This window comes from Caretta caretta, chromosome 15 (assembly GCF_965140235.1).
Source record: "Caretta caretta isolate rCarCar2 chromosome 15, rCarCar1.hap1, whole genome shotgun sequence".
In the NCBI taxonomy this organism is placed as follows: domain Eukaryota; kingdom Metazoa; phylum Chordata; order Testudines; family Cheloniidae; genus Caretta; species Caretta caretta.
In genome coordinates, this window is record NC_134220.1 from 15,869,698 (window position 1) to 15,889,751 (window position 20,054).

Sequence of the window (20,054 nt, forward strand, 5' to 3'; positions counted from 1 at the left end):
CTTTTCCAAACTCTGACCAGCATCTTTAGCAACTTCCCTGCTTACAGTAAAATGAGTCTTATCCCTAGAGACTAACCTCTCTCTCCGTATATTTTGTGAGATGCCTGCATTTGCCAGTGGGTTGAAAATTCCCTCCCAAAACAAGCATTGATCTCTTATCAAGATTCCCATCCCAAAGGATTTGAAGGCTGACTGCCCTAGAAACTGATCTGATTGCTTCTCTTGCTAGCTGGCAGGGAACAGGTGCATCTGATGTGGAAATGGAGATTTCATTTCTTTCAAAAGATGTTTAGTCTCAGCTTACCTAAGTGTCTGCAAACTAGATGCTGTCGTGGCACATACTGACTGCTGTCACTGCACCACCCACCTACAGGGCCTGGCGGGATTTCAGCATGAGAAAAACTGGTTGTTCCTAAGAAAGAGCATGCAAAAATGTAACACTGACAAAAGATGGACAGTGACATTACAAGCAAGGGGAAAATACTAGAAAAAAAGAAAAAGGAAAAACACATTTTTTAAAATCTGAAGTCCTACTAAAAGAGCAAGTTAAATAACATAATACCTTATAAATACTGACTGATCATATTTTACTTTTCTCATTGGCAAAAGCATAGATGTAAACCAGGCAAAACCCATCTGTCTTATTGGACCCAGAGACTTGAGGGATAAGACTAACCAAGCCAAGTTACTCTCTCAGTTTGCAGCTTTCCTTTCTCATCAGCAAAAATGGGCTGCTATCTTTTAAAAAGTCATTCTTATTGGACAATTAAGTAGCCAATTAGAAATAGATTAGAAATATGATGTGCCCCTGTTGCCAAGATACAGCAGAAGGGAAAAGAACTGGGGCTTCTAAGTTGTTGCTATGACTGCAAGCAAAAAGGCTTTACTATGTGAAGAGCGAATAATTTCAAAACGTTCCATCCCTTCAGGATCTGCATGCATCTTAAAAAGAAATTCCACACTAAGCACTCACAAGTCATTCACACAACTGTAAAATTTCTTTTACGGCTAATTCCGCCACTCCAGTTATTTGTTTTTGTCTTCCTAAAGCTGTGGCTGTCCTGTAGCGGCTGCATTGAACTGCACAGCCACAAAACATGCTCATTAATGATTTGTATCCAGGCAGTAATAATTTGAAATAATGAGAAGTTGGTTCTGTGAATTAAATTCTATTCTTTACATTGCAGCTTTCATCTTATCATTCCAATGCCAGAATCCCTCTACTAAGAAGCATGAACTGGTGAAATAAATTTTTCAGACTTCAAACTAAGCTTGCAATTTTTCATAGTTTTTTTTTTTTTTTAAATACAAGGCAGATTTTGTTTTGCTTTTGGAGGTTTTATTTAGTTAAGGCATTTCTGCCCATGAAGTATTTCACCAAGGTTATTCTCCTGCATCACTTCTTTACAAGAAACATAATGGGGTGACTGGGAATGTCTAAACTGGGCTCTCCCTCCCACTGTCCCCACTACTCTCTGAAGATCAGACATGTTTACTGTAGCTGCTCCTCTGCGTAGCCCTTGAATCTTAATGCTCTCTCTCTGCTGCAGGGAGTACTGTCTCTGACAGGAACTCAGCGTTACTCAGTGGAACTCACCATGGGATGTCCTATAGGATAGGTGGGTTTTTAAATACATCTATTCACCACAGCCTGCAAGCCTTCTCATCCTATTCAGTGCTGTGATAAACAGATTGGCTATGGTGACAGAGAAGAATGACAGCTCCATGTTTTGTTTTTTAAATAGGAATGAGGCAGGGCTTACGGTTCAGGTAAATTACATGGTGGTCTCTCCAAAATCTTATCAATCCAATCACACACAGTGGGCAGATGCCTTGAGGTCAACATACTGACTAAAATGATGAGAACAGTGACGTTCCAATGAGGTGAGATGACATATGCAAGGGGAAAACATCAGACAGGGCGTCCTAAAGTAGAGCATTTCACCAGGCTCACAGTGATACATGGAGATTCAAACAAAAAGAAAGCATCTTAGGTAACGAAACTGTATCAAGCAGTTACCTAATTTGGCTACTTACAGCTACAGTAGCTCTTTAAAAACAACAGCAGAACTAACATTCTCTCATCACACAAAAAACCTGTTATTTTAAATTGCTATTTAGCACTTGCTAAAAGCATTTTTTTTTAAAAATAAATCAGAATTTCAGTTGACAGCTAAATTTCACTTTTCAAAAACATTTCTTCAAAGTGCTACCATTAAGGAATATGATCTAAAATGACTAAGTAGCAAGCACAGTTTACAGCAGGCATCTGTAGAACAATTCATAGCCCAGTTTTGTCTGTCACTCGAGAGTAAAACAGCGATTGATTAGTTTAGATAAACACAATCTAAGGTAAACAGGGCATCTAATTCGCTAACCTAAAATTTGTCAGTTTTACTCACTAGCTCTCCAGAAGCAGAGAATTTGTTCCTACTACAGTCAGTGTTTCCTTCTGTTCTAACTTTTATTTGCTGTGTTAAAGAAACAAATGCACAAGTCATGTGATCATTAGGAGTTTGAGTAGCTCTAAGATACTACTCCACTGTGCTGTGTGCTCTGTAAAATGTTACTGATACTGACAGAGACAGCAAATCAGACACAGCACACATTTGGTATGGTTTAAATGTCAGCCACAACTTTCTTCAACTATTTGAGCAAGCATCAGTAAGTGAAAAGATTTAGAGCATAACAGCTCTTCAGGCAGTTTCTTGGCGATACTGCAGTCCAATCACTGGCCATACAGACTCCACCTTAGAAGGGGAAGCTACCTTAGCATTCACTTCCAATTGAAGCCATAAGGCTCTGGTAATAGCCAATAACTCCAAATCAACGTGTCCTCATCAGAGGACTCAAGACCCAAGCAAGGGATGCCTCCAGCAGAACACAACATTGAAGGGGAACAGTTTTGTCATGCTCACCATTGCAGGTCTCAGCCCTGTTCTCCGGACTGGGGATCACTGAGTGACCCCTTCTATCTTAGCACACCTGCCCCACAAAACTGAAGCATAGAACATACACAAATATAAACAGTGATCAACCCAACAGAAGCTTGTCAGGTGCTCTGGGGAACGCAAAAAATCCTGACTGAACGTGCATATCTGCAGGATGGGAAAGTTCGTTTGCAATTCCAACAGGTGACCACTGAAAACCAAAGCATACCAGGAGACCCGAAACAGACATCCAGAGCTCAAATAGACCATCCCACCAGGATGCGTACATGAGGAAAAAAGGATTGGCCTGAGTGCATCTCTCTGCCCCAGCGTAGAATTAAATACCTCCCTTTAAAAAAGGGAGAGAAGGACAATCCCTTTGAAGTAACGGGAGATCAGCCCCTTACGGGGGACAGCTATGGCCCCCAGAGATGGGAAGGGCCCCTCCACTATTCCTGTCAGTTCCAGATTTAGGAGGAGCAAAACAAAGCTGCACAAACAACATGCAACAGCAACCCTATTGTGACGCACAGAACAAGTTACAGCAGCTAAATGAACAGTTTGCCAATAATATTTGTTGAGAAGATCATTCTCCTCCTCCAACCCCAATCATGTATACTATATTCACAAAGTTCAAAGCATTTTACACATTAGCATCCAACTTACTTCAAAAGGAGGAAGAAACCATTTGGGAAATACAGTTTATCAAAGAACTATGGAAAGTTACGAGATTCCCTCATCACGAAGAAGGGCAGGTTGATTTATCGGCCAACATAGCACTCTGGAGGGAACATTCCACTTCTGAAATCAACACAGCCTACTAGCAAATGTTTCCTCTAATTGCTTTTATACCTGAGGGCTGACAGGATTTTTTTTTTTTTTGTTTAAAGCTTAAAAACTGCAAGCTGTAGTTGCTTTTACCCTAAGATGTTTTATCGGTTAACAACAACACAGGTATAGAAATGAGAAATAAGTCATTTATAGCCCCCTTGGGCAGCATTCTATTTAGCCATTGCAACAATATTACAAGCTAGGCAGGATACTCTGACATCAACAAGACATTTACCAGAGAGCGCAAAGTGATGAAGCTGAGACACAGAAAATGGGTATCATGGTTACTGAAATCAGCTAGAATAAAAATTAGATTCCAGAGGAATTGGAGAGCATGATCATGCAACAAGGTCAAAGAAATTTTAAAACAAATCTCTTCTTTTCTACTGGAAATGGATGAGAAGTGTCTGAGCATCTGATCTTCGAAATGGTCCATCTCTAGTGGATAGAAGATTTACAAGAAAAAGAGCTAAATTACAAATAATTTGAAGCTCAAAATTACACACACATTTTCATGTGCATCTGCAAACTGAAGTGACAAAAGGTACATCACTGTTTAAAAATCTGGACCCAAGTGACTTGGTCACGGTCACACCACAAGTCAGTATCAGAGCCAAGCACTCAGGCATATTTGATGGGTCAGATGGTACCAAAAGAGCTAAAGATCAGTGTTTGCAGAATAATGGCTCCTCTTCAGATAGTCAAGATGTCATCATTAAGCAGAGCTGCTAGGCTCCAGCAAGAGCCTAAAATCCATTTACATGGTGAAAGAGAGAGATATGAAATTAGTCTCTCCCTCTTTTATTCTATGTTATCTCCAAACCTCCCTAACAATAGAAAACTAAACTGAAAAAAAGTATGAACCTGCAAAAATGGCTACAGCTAGGAATGACTATTAAATGACCAATACTGTGTGTTTTTCTACTAAATCACATTCCATATTCTTTGCTTATATGAGAAATTGCCCAGAAACAGAGCAATTAGAGATGGAAGGAATTTTACTGTAGATAACTAGTCTGTCCCTTTGGTTTGGGCTTTGCACTAATGGCAATTTGCATATAAGTGCTTTACACTTCCCTATCCCCAATAAAAAATACTTGAACATCATACACCTGTAAGGGGGGAGGCAGGTACTTTTATCCCTTTTTAAAGATGAAGATCCAGAAACCAAAGGCCTGATTTTCAGCCCGTTCTCAAACAGGACCCCCTTTTTGACCTCGTAGTTTAGATTATTTGAACGGCTGCATCCCAAAATATATAAGTGGCCTAAACTGTGCCTGTAAATGATTTGAGGCTCAAAATTATACACACATTTATGCGCATCTGCAAATTGAAGTGATAAAAAGTACATCACTGTTTAAAAATCTGGATCCAAGTGACTTTGCCTAAGTCATGTAGCAAGTCAATGTCAGAACCAAGCACTCAGGGTCTCCTGGCTTTCAGTCCCAGGCTCAATCCATTGCTGCTTTTCTAGTTCTTTTTCCAATTTAATTTGAAACATTTCCAGGGATGAGGCTTCTGCTACTTCCCTTGGGAGACTATTCCACAATCTAGTAATTATGCATGCATTGATATAATTACCAATACAATAGAATCCATTTTAAATGAGACACCCTGGTTGTTGGTCTATTGTCTTGACTAAAGAAGCAACCACAAGAAAAAAACCCTATACTAAACAAAAATAGAAGAATAATACTGAAATCCACTGCATTTCATCTTTATTTCTTCATATTATCTTTGGTTAGCAATTTTTTACATTGTAAGACCAAAGCTAAGAATTTAACACCTGGTTAAACACTAGCAAATCCTGTGCAGTAGCCGAATGCATCTCCACTAAGTAGAATTAATGTTCCAGTTAAGCAGCATTTATTGGAAATACAGTATCCCTAGACTAATTCAGCTCCCTGGCACATGTCCCAATAAAAGTGACCATCTGATTAAGTGTGTCTCCACAAAGTGGAATATGCTGTATCTGAATGAAAAAGACAGGGAGGAAAATAGTGACAGAATAAGCAACAGGAATGCCCTTATGCTGTAAAGAGAACAGTATTGCATCTCTGCTCATTTAAGGCATTTAAAATCAACAGAAAAGTCAGCTTATCTCCAGAAATATTTTTTACTGCTTTTCTTCAGTTCAGTAAGTTATATGTCAAACAACATCTTTGCCATTCCGGAACCCACGTAAAGTTTTACAGAGATCTTGACAAGCGATCTCAGATGCACACAGGAAATTTTGGATTCCAATCTTATTGCACGCTCTGTTTCTGAAGCCCATCACAGCATAAGTGATTATTTCAATCACAATACAATATTGATTTCCCTCACTTGGATCAATACAAAACATTTCTTGGTTAGCTTTATGCTGCCAGGCAGAATCTCATCACCATCAATCTTACTGATTAGCAACTTGCACACCATTTTGGTATATGTGGATTACCGTATTGTTTTAAGACACAAAAATAACTAATTAAAAAACTTCATGTGTGTCAGAAGAACCCCAACACCAGCTAATCTTATGATCTCGGAGATAAGAGAACAGCAGATGTGCTGTTTCAGCAAGAGGCCTTTACCTCGAAATCTTCAACTCTAGCCCACTGGATTATTTTAAAATGAAATTTCAGTGTTGCAGTATTACCTACAGAGAGATAACAAATACGTATTTTATAGCAACTTTGAGCCTCTGTGCTAAGCTGACAGGCTTCTCAAGTTCTGGGTGGGAAGGAGCAACAGATATTGCACTTTGCAGAGATGTGCACCTCACCCAAACAGTACAGGCACTGCTGATGTTCATCACAGCTAGAGAAGAAGCAAGTGTAGGAGATGCAATCCATGAATCCCAGGACTCTAGACATAGCCCCAGAGCCAGCGAGGGGCTCCCCAACTGTGGGGAAAGAAATACTCTATGATAACTATAAGTTTTAACTACTAAGCTAAGATATATAACAATTTACAAATATTTTCTTTTGCAGGTTATACAACGGAGTGAAGGTGGACACGATTCCAACTCAGGCCAAGCAGCGACAAGAAGGAACGGGAGAGGCGTCAACCCGTACCACCCCTTATACCCTGAGTTGGAAGCACAAGGAAAGCTAGTGTGCAAGGTGTGGCCAATAGACACTGTTTTGAAGAATTTCTGGACTCAGGTGCCTGGTGTGCATGAGTACCCCACATGTGGAATATGTACAGGGACCAGCACTCAAAGAAGAATTAAAGACTGTCATGATGCATATGAATTAAGGCAGCACAGGAAACCTTCATTTTGGTATTTCCCAACTTCTGAATGCTTGACTTTGCAATCTTAAATAGTTTTTACCTTGTATTTTAGTGTGTAATATATACATATTTTATGTTCTCAGAGCAGTAATTAGTCTCCTATTTAGCTCACTACTATTTTACTAATACATGCATAGCTTTACATAGTGTCTCTCCGCTGCCAAAAGGTTGCTTAATCTGCACATATTTAATCAACGCAAAGAAATAAAAGAAACAGATGGTCATAGGCCAGTGTTTGATCAGGCTTGGCTGTGCATAACAGTACACATTTGCAATATGCATATAAGAAAACACTGACTTGAAAGGGACATACATAAAGACATGTATGGAAAAATAAAGAAACATGTTAGGCACCATATTGGGAATGCTATAAAGGGAACTAGACACAGACTATTGAGGACTGAGACATAATGGTTGCTCAAGTGCTCTAAGGAACCATATTGATCAACATGGGAATGGCTTCGCTCAGCATGCATTAGATAGGAATCAGTTTCGTAACACCTGACAAAATAAACGATTCAACACACAGTCTGCTCACTCTGTTGCTGCCCCTAAACAGTGCTGTATGGCCATCATCTGCTTTTCATCACTACATAGTGCTATTCCATGTTTAAGAGCAAGAAAGCCACCTTTGTCATTGAACAGGGTGACAGACCTATAGATTAATCATGGCGTGACATGCTGCTGTGATGCTTCCCACATCATGGTGATGCATCTCTCACTCATCACCACTACTGTTTGGCAGAAAGGAGGATAAACGGAGCTTGGTGTATTTGTTGCATTCTCATTTTCCACGTCTCCAGCCCTGTACACTGCCTGCTAGGCAATGAAATGGAAGCTCTGGTCATATTTTTGGACTCCACAATAGCTGCCTGAAGCTTCTGAGTCACTGGCTAAATATCACTATTCTACAGTTATAGTGGTCACCAGAAGCAACGTCTAGAGTAAGCCCGAAAAATATTTCCCATTATAATCTCCTAATTCACATGCTTAGAACTTTCCAAAGTACCATTTGGGCTGAAATTTTCCAAGTTTGGTGTCTGCCTAAAAATCAAAAATTTTTTAAAAAGTTTGAGTGTAATCCCTTCAGTTGAGTTCTGGAAGAGCGAGACAATATTGTTTGTGTTTGTTTTAAAAAACAGAGCTGAGGAGGGAGTGGGGTTGGGGAGAAAGCTACTTTTTGCAACTTGGTACAGAAAATATTCAGTGATGTCACACTCTGCCAATTTTACTACGAGTCTTGCTATATTTGTGATTCTGATAATCCTGGGTCCTGGAATCAGATAAATATAGGGTTGTCTCAGCTTTCATTTTTTTAAAACAGTGAATTTCTACCCTCTTGGCTGTAGGTTAAAAAAAAGCCTGAAAACGTGAACTGTAGAGACTTGGACACCCAGAAGGTAAATAAACCCCCGAAGTTATTTTATAAAATCACATGACATTTTGGAATCTGACTCAAAGTTTTGAATGCCTGGGGTTGGCAAAGCTGTATTGTCTCTATTGAGGATTAGTGCTTCCACTTGGTATAAAGGAAGATGGCAGCACAGCCCACTGAACAGGGCATTCGTCTAGGAGACCTGGGTTCTGTCCCTGGTTCTGCCACTCACATGCTGGGTAACCCTGAGCAAGTCATGCTCTCCTCTCTGCGCCTCTCTTTCCCATCCCCGCTTTGTCTGTCCTGTCTGTTTAGATTATATACGCTCTTTGGAGTAGTCTCTCTCTCATATTATGGTCATGGTCCTGCAATGTGTGTAACTCTACACCTCAGCAGTCCCATTGAAGCTGATGGTATTCCCACAGTGTATAAAGTTAAACATGTGTGCAAGTCTTTGCATAACTGGGGCTCATATATTTGTACAATGCCTAGCTCTCAGTCAGGTGCCAACTCTCAGTTAGGGCCTGTAAGGACTACCGTAATACACAAATATTAATTTAAGACTGACATTAAAGCATTAGAAAGTTATGCACTGACCATGTAATGCAGGACATTTCCTTAATGTTCCTGGTTCACACTTACACATATATACACTATGTATTCATAACTAGCTACGGGCTAGATTTTGCCAACTCATTCACGTGGAGTCGTCGAGCCCGATATTGAGTGTAGACCTATTGATTCCAATGGCACTATTTGTGATGTAAGATATTACTCAACAAAAGCCTGGCAAAATTTGGCCCAAGTTTACTCTTCTCATTGGCTCTAAGAACACGAGCTCTGCTGGTGAAACTTGAAAGCTCTACAAGCCAAACAGCTGCTTAGCAAGAAGTCTGCAAGCACAGCTGGTGAAGCTGGAGAGAAGATATGCAGCTATTAGCTTATAAAATTCACACTCTGAACAGCTCTAGAATTTTTCCTTTTGCTTCTCTCTCCTTTTTTCTTTTAAAAAGGAGAAGAACTTTTATAAAAGCTATTCACACAAAGCAGAGATTGCACAATTAAAATCACAGTTTGGAAATGCACGGCAATGTTACCTAGTCCATTTTGCACATACTTACTAGTTATCTGATTAAATGTATAGCGTAATATCTTACCATTTCTATCAAACTCTATTCTCTATAAAGACAGGATGTATAACACAGCTGAGTAACCAGTGCTATTGGAACCTTCGCTTTTGTATATCTTGGTTTTATCATTTCAACCATGCAACTTCAATGTTACATTAGTGCAGCTTATCACATTTAATAATAGAAACAATACTTTGGACTAATGTGGCATTTTAATGTGATGATCTCAAAGTGCTTTACAAAAATGGGCAATAATTATTATGACCATTTTTCAAACAGGTAGTGCTGAGGCACAAAGAGGCTAAGTGTCTTGCCCAAAGCACACAGACAAAGTCAACAGCAGAGTCAAGAATATAAGCAAGGTCTCTTGACTCCCCTCCCTTCTTAAAGTCGAGATGGCGTGTTCAACTGCAAATAGGAAGGGAGATATCCATAAGATAATTTCTATATTAAGATGCAGTCCATGCTATGAAAGAGTTTGAGAATCTCCGTTCTACCGTTTGATTTTTAATTTTGCTTTAATTATTTTCTAATTTCTCCATAGACTTGCATTAGCTGACTTCGAAGACCCTGACTATCTCTACTCCTGTGTTACTCTGAAGGGCCACGAACGATGCAAGAGCCTTCTCCTCCACAGCTCATGCCATCAGGAACTGCTTTTCCTTTCCGCTCTCACCCTCTTGAGTCTCAGATTCTCTTAGAATTTCACATTTTAAAAGTTAAAAAGATCACTGAGTATATACTGCTTGCATTGTTTCACTATTCGGAGCTCCAACCCCTGTTCTATTCATAATCTAGAGTTACATTACAAGACTGAATCTAGGTAGCATACTGTACCATATCACAGTGCAACTCCAAGTTCAGGTCTCCTTTATTAGTGTGCAGTCGTACATAACCTTTTTTCTTCACATACTGGTATCGCACAACGTCCTCCTCAATGGCAGCTGCCTCAAAGCAAAGGTAAAAATTAGCACTTTTGAAATTTCTTCATTAACCTTTAGAAGCTATCTGCAAACAAATCACTAGATCCCTATTAGATGATATCCTCCCCATGGACTTAGGGCCCTCACATATGGTAATGTACAAATCATCAGATGGCAATCTCACATTAATCATCCTACGCCACAAAATTTTCATTCTAGAAAGCCACAACTTGTCTAGAGCCAACAATGTGGTCTGTATTTTAAGCGTCAGGTAACCCTGAATATTACACACTGTAATTTTCCAGTAGTATCTACTAATTATGGGTATTATTTTGAAACCAAATTGCTTCTTGCCAAATTAGAAACCATGCAGGTAGTCATCAGCCAACCACAAATTGTTGACATATGAAGACCTGAACTGATGGAGCCATGTCACTACTGGAAAGTCAAACCAAAGGCTCACTTCAAGAGACTTATTTCTTTTGTGTCAAAGAAACTCCATTTCTATCAATATTTCTAGATACCCAAATCTGTCTCCAAAGCATAGAAAATAAAACTAGGGAAAGATACAGGAATTCACGCTAAGTAAAGAAAATTACTTTGGTAAATATGCAGTTAGAGTACTGGCTTCAGGCTTTAACTAAGTGTACTTGATAGTCTGAAATCTTTAATCCCAAGAGTAAGAGCTCTATCTTGCATTTTAAACACTAATTGCCAAGTCACTTAACACTGAAATTAAAACATTGAGTGCATTTTTGTTTAAGCTAGAGGACGAAAGGAAAGAATTACTGTTTAAAATGCATCTTTGGCAAGAAATAGAACCTTGAATAGCAGTAAGTCAAAAGCTGCCAGACAGCATGCAGTTTTTTAAGATATAATTTTAACCAATACCAAGAGGTTTTTAAGCCAAAAGACAGTAAACGTTTTACATGAGAGGAGATCAAGTTTCATTGCTAACTTGCATATATATGCATCCCATTTTGTGGTCCATAGGCATATGAAATACCTCATTAATTTTAGTTCAATATCTACATACTTACCATTCAGAGCTAAAACTAAATTCACAATTGCTACATTATTTTGGACTGAACTCACTGGAAAAAACAGCTGCCTACCTTTTCGTAACTATTGTTCAAGATGTGTTGCTCATGTCCATTCCGTTCTAGGTGTGTGCGTGCCCATGTGCACAGTCATCGGAGATTTTTGCCTTAGGGTACCCATGGGGTCAGCTGTGGCACCCTCCTGAGTGCTATGCACTTTGTGAACACTCTTGGTGGTTATGAGAGTCCGAAGGGCAGTGCCATGAATTGGAAATGGAGGAACTCAAAATGGAGGAATTGTCTGTGTCCAGGGAAAATGGAGACATGGAAATATGCATCCTTCAAGACAAGGGCGGCATACTAGTCTCCCGGATCCAGGGAGGAGACGATGGAGGCCAGGGAAACCATGCAGAACTTCAACTTTTTGAGGTGCTTGTTGAGGCGTCGCAGGTCCAAGTTGGGTCTGAGGCCCCATTTCGCTTTTGGGATTAGGAAATAATCTGAGTAGAATCCTTTCAACCCTCTTCTCCTGAGGGACCTCCTCTACTACCCCCATTCTGAGGTTGTCTACCTCCTGGGCGAGGAGTTGCTTGTGAGAAGGGTCCCTGAAGAGGAATGGGGGAGGGGGGGGTCGGAGGGAGGGTCAGCCAAGAACTGCAGGCTGTAGCCCGAAGATATGTCAAGCACCCAACAGTCTGAAGTCAGCCGTGAACAGGTCAACCGTGCAGCCGTGCGTCCATGAGCTCGGAGAAGAGCCCTGCTCCTTCAAATGGGAGGTCCTGTAGTGTGGTCTGCATCTCCTGGGATAACCCACAAGACTGTAACCAAGAGCTGCGCCTCACTACCACCGCAGAGGTGACAACCCTGGCCGCCGAGTCGGTAGCCTCCCAGGCCATCTGGAGGGCACCTTTCGCCATCACTTTGCCTTTCTCTTCTGAATAGGCGAACTCCTGGGCTTGGTCCTGTGGAAGAGCCTCCTTTAATTTACTAAGGGAGTCCCACAGATTAAAACTGTATCTGACTAACAGGACCTGGTGGTTAGACACCCGAAATTGCAGGATGGCTGTAGAATAAATCTTTCTGCCAAATAAGTCCAGTCTCTTGGCATCTTTGTTTTTCGGCATGCCACTCACCTGTCCCTTTCATTAACAGCGGACACAACCAATGACCCAGCTGGAGGGTGTGTATTTAGCTATTCAAATCCCTTTACAGGGACAAAATACTACTTTTCCGCCTTCTTAGAAGTGGGCGGAATGGCAGAGGGGGTCTGCCACAGCAATTTTGCAATCATAAGAACCCCTGAGTGGACAGGCAGCACGATCTGGGCAGGGATGGTGGAGGATATGACATTAAAAAGGTCATCTGACTCCTCCATCAACTCCTCAATCTCCAGGTTTAAATCAGTAGCCACCCTCTTAGGAGGGCCTGGTGCTCCTTAAAGTCGTGGATGGGACTGCCAGTTTGGGAGGGGCCCGCCACCGCTTCCTCTGGAGACAACGATGACAACTGCACTGCAGGGGGAGGGGCAGGTTCCCCTTCCCTCTCTAGGGATGGCTCCTTAGGCGTAGGAGCCTGCTGTGCTGCCCCCACATCAGATTCTACACCCTGCTCCGACTCCGGTGCTGGTGGTGGTTTGTCCCAGGCAGCCAGGAAGGAATGGTGGGAGTACGGGACCAACATCATCAGCACGCCCCAAAGATTCCAGTATGGCCATTGAGCAGGCCACTGTCCCTGCTGCCACGCTGCTATCGCAGATGCCATGCCGGTCTTGTGGGTCGGTGGTGAGTCACCTTTTCTTGGCGAGGGACTGAACTCCTGCTCCGACTTGGACCCTTGCCCCTCCGGTGACCAGGCTGGAGCAGTGGAAGCTTGAGTTTGCCGACTGACCCTCATTGGTGACTGGTGAGAAGAGGGTGAGGATCGGTGCCTGTCCTACGAGCAGTACCAGGGAGATGGAGACCAGTGCCACAATGGGGAGCAATCCCGTACTGGTGGGGGCTTGACGCTTGGGAGATCGTCCAGGCGATAGCGACCTGCACCATGGCGATCTCTGACAGGGGGCTTGCCAGTACCAATGGTACAGGGACCGGTGCCTCGATTCTGGTGTCCCATACCTCGGGGGGGAGAGCATAGCATAGCATAGCATCAGGGACCTGGGTCTTCTGGCCAGGTTGTGGGAACGGGGTCCTCGGCTGTGGTGATGGGGACTTATGCCTGCGGTCCGAGGATGCTCCACTTCCCTATGGGGCGGTCCCATGACTGGGTTGCCCTTGGACGGCGGGTCCTTAGCTGAGTCCAGCACTTGGCGCAGAGGCAGCTGACTTACTGGGTCTTTAGCCGCTGAGGCCGCTTCAAGCAATGAAGCCCTAGGAGGAGCCGGGATGCCCTGCTTCTCCCAGGAGTCAGAGGCAGATCCCTGGCTGGGCTAGGGGGTCTGAGCGCAGCAGTACTGCCGTGAAGCTCCAGGGCAGGCATGTGGCCCGACACAGGTCCTTTGCCCAAAGCCACCTTCCCCTCTGGTGCCGGGGAAGCCCTTCTTCTTATGCCGCTTCTTAGGCACCGGCAACGCACTCTGCACCGATACTGATGTGCCAGGAGTGGATTCCGAATGGGAGGGCTCCGACGCAGGATGAAGCACAGCCTCCACGAGGAGGGCCCTCAACTGGATATCCTGCTCCTACTGGGTTCTAGGGCGAAAGTTCTTGCAGATCCTGCCCTTGTCCTTTATATGGGACTCCCCAAAGCACTTCAAACAGCTGTCACGGGGGTCACTAATAGGCATCAGCCTCTTGCATGACGAGCATGGTTTGAAGCCTGGAGAAAGGTGCATGCCCTGCTCCAGGGAGAAGTCCCAGCTGGGACTCTAACTACTAACCTAAGACTAACATTTAAACTAATGGCTAACTAAGTACCTAGAAACTATATCTACAAAGGAGATAACAACAGCTGTTAAGAACAGAAGACGAGGTGCTCCGACCAACCATCATGAGCAGTAAGAAGGAGCTGAGAAGGCATAGGGCCAGTGGCGCCTGATATATCAGCACATGAGCGCAGCACTCAAGAGGGCTGACCCTATGGATACCGTTAAGGCAAAAATCTCTGACGACTGTGTGCGTGGGCGCGCACACACCTAGAATGGAATCGACGTGAGCAAGCACTCAAGGAAGAAACCAGGGCTATAGCTGCATGTACAATACTATTCTAAGACATCATATACTGACTAGTTAACAATGCATTCTTGCAGTCCTCTCAAAAGTATGTATACAGGACAACATACTTTATACCAGTATATTTGATTAAAATACACTTTGTTAACGATCGGTATCTACAGTACCTGCTTCATGTGTTGTTTCTGGGGCCATGGCAGTGGATGTGAAGGAAGCACTTACTGTCCCTGTAGAATAGTGAGCCTGTACAAAAGATTAAAAATTCAGCAGAGTTAACATTACAAAAACTGGAGGAAAGAAATGCACCTGCACTCTGCCCTCAAATCCATCTAATTAATTTTGATGTACGTACACACACAGTGAAATAACAAGCTACCTATATAATAGTAGTCGTAGTAATTAATAAGAAATAATAATAATACAGCTGGAGGGAATAATGGAAGCAATCAGTCAGCTACTGTCAAAGCAACTCCAGTTCTATTAATTGTTAAAAGGAGATCAGAAGTCCATCTACACATCGGGTAAATTCCTGGCCTCATGGATAAAATGGATGGTTTTTTCCGTTGTCTTCAGTGCAGCCAATATTTTACCCCTAAGCTCTCCAATGGATTTAAATACCAGTACTTTTCTAAGTGCCCTGCTAGAATGAATTAACTGTCGGTTTTAGCTTCTCATTCCCACCAGGCCTTCAGATAGACTGTGGTGAAGACTGTCTTATAAACAGTAATTAGATACATTTGTGTTTTTTTAAATGTTACCAGAGCAACGTTTCCTAAAGTATTTGCCGCATTTCCAATGTCTTTGCAGTATTACAAAGCTGGGCTCTAAAGATCTTGAAGAAGAAACTATCCCGTTGAACAATACATATACTGCTTTCCTTTTCTTAACTAACAGTTGCTAAACTAAATAATAAGATCTGGCAGGTTGCTATACTACGTGGCACAGCCTACATTCTCCCCCCCAAAAGGGACAGCAGGGTTTAATAACGCTTTGGAAAACATACATCGGCTTTCTTGGTTCCTCTTCTGCAGATGCACAAGTGCTGCAGTTTTAAGCGTGTCTGATACTGTTGTGATAAAATTTCATATTGACTTTTCATTTTTAGGTTATGTAATATTGGCCATGATAAAAAGAAAAAAGGTTAGATTCTGTAATTCCTTACTTAAAATATTACCACTTAATTACTAGAAGTACACAAATGTCTTCTATGTTTCCTATTTAAAGCAGACTTTCTCTTTATAAGAACTGGAGCGGAAAGAGGAGCACTACGCGGTGGTATTTCTCCATCTGTCACCTATAACATTTGCTCTGATGAATTTCTACTTAAGGCTGTCCAGACACTGAGCTCAAGGGGCTTATTGCTTCCACATCATCAGGCAAGGGTTTTCTTATCACAAGATATTTTTATATTCACAGCTGGAGATATGAAGGGAGCATTGCTGGCAAGACTTCTGTAAAACATCCTGGATAAGTGAAATTAAAGCTTACTAAACATATGGAGGGGCTTTGGGAACACTCAGAGTGACACTTGAGCGGACATTGTCACGTGACCCCTAACATCTACAGCCCTGTTCATAGTTTTCTTTTCTGAAAAAAAATGGAACCCCACTCATGGATCTTAAGATGTATTTGTGTTTTTAACTCAAGACCAAATAAGTAATAATATATAGCTTGTTTAAATATTTATACACACATCTGTAGATCTCAAAGCATTTTATTGAGGTAAACAATAATATCCTCATTTTACAAAGGGAAAAACAGAGGCAGGGAAATGAAGCAACGTGCCCAAGATCACCTAGTGAAATCAGTGGCAGTGCTGGGTATAGAATCCAGGTTTCCTGTGTGCTCTGCCCCTTAGGCTATACTGCCTCCCACAGAAGCCAAGGGAGCTTTGCCAATTATACCAGCTGACAATCTGGTCCTGTGACATGCGGACAGTTCACCGTCCATATGATTTCATCTTTTTCCCCAAATACATTTTGTTTTTTAAAATTGTATAATTGCCTGAATAGGAACAAACAAGCCAAGACAAATCTAAGCCTTGCAGCTTCTCATATATCTAGGCTCATAAACAGTCTAAATTGCCTCTGTTTTGTTTTTAAATCACGTGGCACACTCCTACTAACTGATGTTCATACAAGGGTAATCTAAGCACAGTGACATGTCCCAGAGAACTGTTTTAGGGAGAGGATAACACTCAGCAATCCTGGATTCAATATGCAGACGGATTATTTCTTGACAACCATGAACACACAGTAATATGCCCCTGATAAGGGCACCTTTTACAATAATCCATTAAAAATACTGTGAAGAACTGTTGAAGCTGCTTCTGGTGATTTATATATATGCCCACATCAGGAACGATTCACTTGCATTGCCCTTAAGCTGTGTTCCTTCTGCCAATGATAAATTAATTCAAAGCAAGAAATTACAAGCTGGAAGGAAAAATCTTCATCACCTAACTCACACCATGGTAATCACATCCTAAATTTAAAGAGCTCTACCTCTTATCGCACCTGATTTAAAAAATATTTTAGGCTCATTTACAAATATTTTACAAAAAGAAATCCATTGACATACACACATCACTGCATTTCTAAAGAATTGCAGTATAATTTAGCTACACCACTCTCATTGCCTCTGATGTATGGTAAGTTCCCATGCACCAGAAAACAGCCCTGTCTGCTCAGGTGGCGATATGGCTACTATACTGAAAAATGCCTTTTACCATTCTTCGGAAATGTAATCAGTGTCGAACTATAAATCAACTTACTGCATTCAGCTTATCCACTTTTCTCTTTTCCGGGGCCTTCATTGTAGCTGCTAGAATATCATCTCCTTTGAATTCTTTATACAGCTCCAGTAAAGTCTCTCGGGTCTCTAAATTTGTATTTTTCAGATAGTAAGATGGATCCAATTTTGCTTTTTCTTCATCTGTAAGATAGTATTAAACCACAGTTTCAGTTAAAAAGCAAGCTCTGGATCTCAAAATCATTTTGTTCCCCTTCAACTTAACAAGGCCACACATATCTCTCTAGCCAACAGAAGTTGCTCCAATAAAAGATATTACCTCACCCACCTTGTTTCTCTATAGAAGAAGAAATCTTTTTCATGGAAACTGACACACATTTTTGCTTTTGTAGAAGTGATTATGATGAATGAGTCAGCAATAAGACACAATGTGAAAAAAGTGACATCCAAGTATGGTGAGACAAATACTTTACTGGCCATGAACTAGAAAAGGGCTTGACTTTATATCCTTTCCCATTGAAAGACTCTTCAGAACAACTGGAAGCTACCTAAACTCTTATAAATCAATTTAAACCACTTGTACGGAATACTAAAAAGACAGACACTATTTTTGGATACATAATGCAAAAAAATCTGCCCTTTGTCCCCTCAGTGAATGAAACAGATCTATGGCTCATAATGCCCAAGATACATGGTGTCACAGTACAGAAGCATTTTTTTTTTGAAGTGATATAAGTCATACCTGGGTTCTGCCCTAGCATGCCTAATTTTTGCTGACAAATATTTAGAGCTGAATTTGGCTGGGGAGAGGAGGGGGTGGACAACAGGGGTAAGGAGGTTGAAGCTGGGGGTGGGAGCAGAGCCGGGGACTGAGGCTGGGGCCTCGGGTGTGGGGCCAGTAGCCGGGGTCAGGAGTGGAGCTGGGTGGCGCTCCCTCCCCACTCCCCAGTGGGGCTGGCCCGGGTCTCAGCCACACACCCCCAGGGGAGTGTGCCCCACAGTTTGGGGTCCTCTGATCTATTTAATGATAAGCAGGGTGGAGACTGTCTCTTACTGTGTGTTTATACAATGTCTAGAACTACTGGTCCCAATCTCAGCTGGGGCCTCTAGGCACCATTGCATAACATTTCATAATCCCACCATCCAGTGTTTTCTTTTAAAAATCACTCGACATTCCACAAGCTATTCTCCGGGTTTGTATATTAGGATTAGAGTTTCTTCAGCCAAGCTTTAGTTCATCCTTACCTGGGTCTGTCACCTTTAAGTTGTTTTTAACATGGAAGAAGTCGGAGACATTAAATTTGTCCAGATTGGTTGGATCCTGAAAATAAAAATAAAAAAAAGTATAATGGAAATGAAACAGCAGGTAATAGCAAGCGTGTGTTAAATGGTGGGCTGGAAAAGACTGAACTAAACATGATACAGACAAAATTTCAGGTAAACGATATATAGAAAATAGCTATTAAAATAGCAATATCTGAAAGAGTAAAAATTCCTGGTTATATTTGTTATATGACTGACATTTAGTGTTGTGTTAATTAGTAAGTACAGAACCAGTTACTAGCATAGTGTTGCTCATTAATGGACTGGGTTCCGATAACTGGTCACAGCTTGCAAACTCTGAGATTCTGATTCTAAACTGAGTTTAGCCTTCCAGAGTATTAGCCAAATAAAATGTCCAGCACCAAAGGACCAGATTATTGAAGTTCTCTAGACACCTATAGGTACAAATACGTGCCCACTAGAATTTTTAAAAATACGTAGGCACCTATTTACTTCTTTAGGCAACTAAATACCTTTAAAAAAAATTTGGCCCAAGGAGGATAACACTGCAAACAAATACAATACAATAAAAATGATTCCTTCATTTTTAAATGAGAAATTTAACATTTTAAACAGGAAAGATAACTGAATGCCCACGTGGTGCAGTACGTGCTATTCATTTGCAGTGAGGTTCATTTAACGTGAGCTAATATAGCAGGGCCTTCAGATCCACATGGATCCTATTGATCACGCAACACATTTTTTCCACAGTCTTAGAAAAAATTCACTTTCATACAACACTTTTCATACCCAAGATAACACAGACTTCTTTTAAAACAGCAGGGAGTCTGATCATAGCAGCACAGTGATTATGCGGACCAAGAAACAGGAGCTATTTGCTCTACCATACATACAGCGTCAGATATCAGACTGACTGATGTTTTTTCCACTGAATGCATCCGATGAAATGAGCTGTAGCTCACGAAAGCTTACGCTCAAATAAATTGGGTAGTCTCTAAGGTGCCACAAGTACTCCTTTTCTTTTTGCGAATACAGACTAACATGGCTGCTACTCTGAAAGACATCAGAAGCTGTCTATTGAGAGCATACAATAGGATTGCGGTTGTTCAGCAAATCCATGACTGGGAGCAGGAGGCCACTTCTAGAGAGTATTATTAGTGTCCCTGCCCATTTTTGGAAAGTGCCGTCTGATCTTTTATTTCCACCAGGACAACTACCACCAAACATTGGAGGAGACGCCCTCCATGTAATGCCTCATTTGAAGAAGAATATGTCTAAAAATATGTCTAATATGTCCAAAATCTCTTAATATCAAATCTTCCTGTAGGACTTGAACTCGTGACCTAAGAG

General features: G+C 41.6%; 1 protein-coding gene across 1 annotated transcript in view; it reads right to left on the reverse strand.

Annotated features, from left to right (window-relative positions):
• PPIL2 (peptidylprolyl isomerase like 2) overlaps positions 1 to 20,054 on the reverse strand; it is a 114,796-nt gene that overhangs the window by 47,235 nt on the left and 47,507 nt on the right. The window contains exons 9-12 of the mRNA XM_048821949.2: positions 18,666 to 18,741; positions 17,443 to 17,603; positions 14,837 to 14,912; positions 10,377 to 10,483 (exon numbers count right to left, since the gene is read on the reverse strand). Coding sequence (XP_048677906.1) covers positions 10,377 to 10,483; positions 14,837 to 14,912; positions 17,443 to 17,603; positions 18,666 to 18,741 — 420 coding nt within the window. The remainder of the gene's footprint in view (positions 1 to 10,376; positions 10,484 to 14,836; positions 14,913 to 17,442; positions 17,604 to 18,665; positions 18,742 to 20,054) is intronic.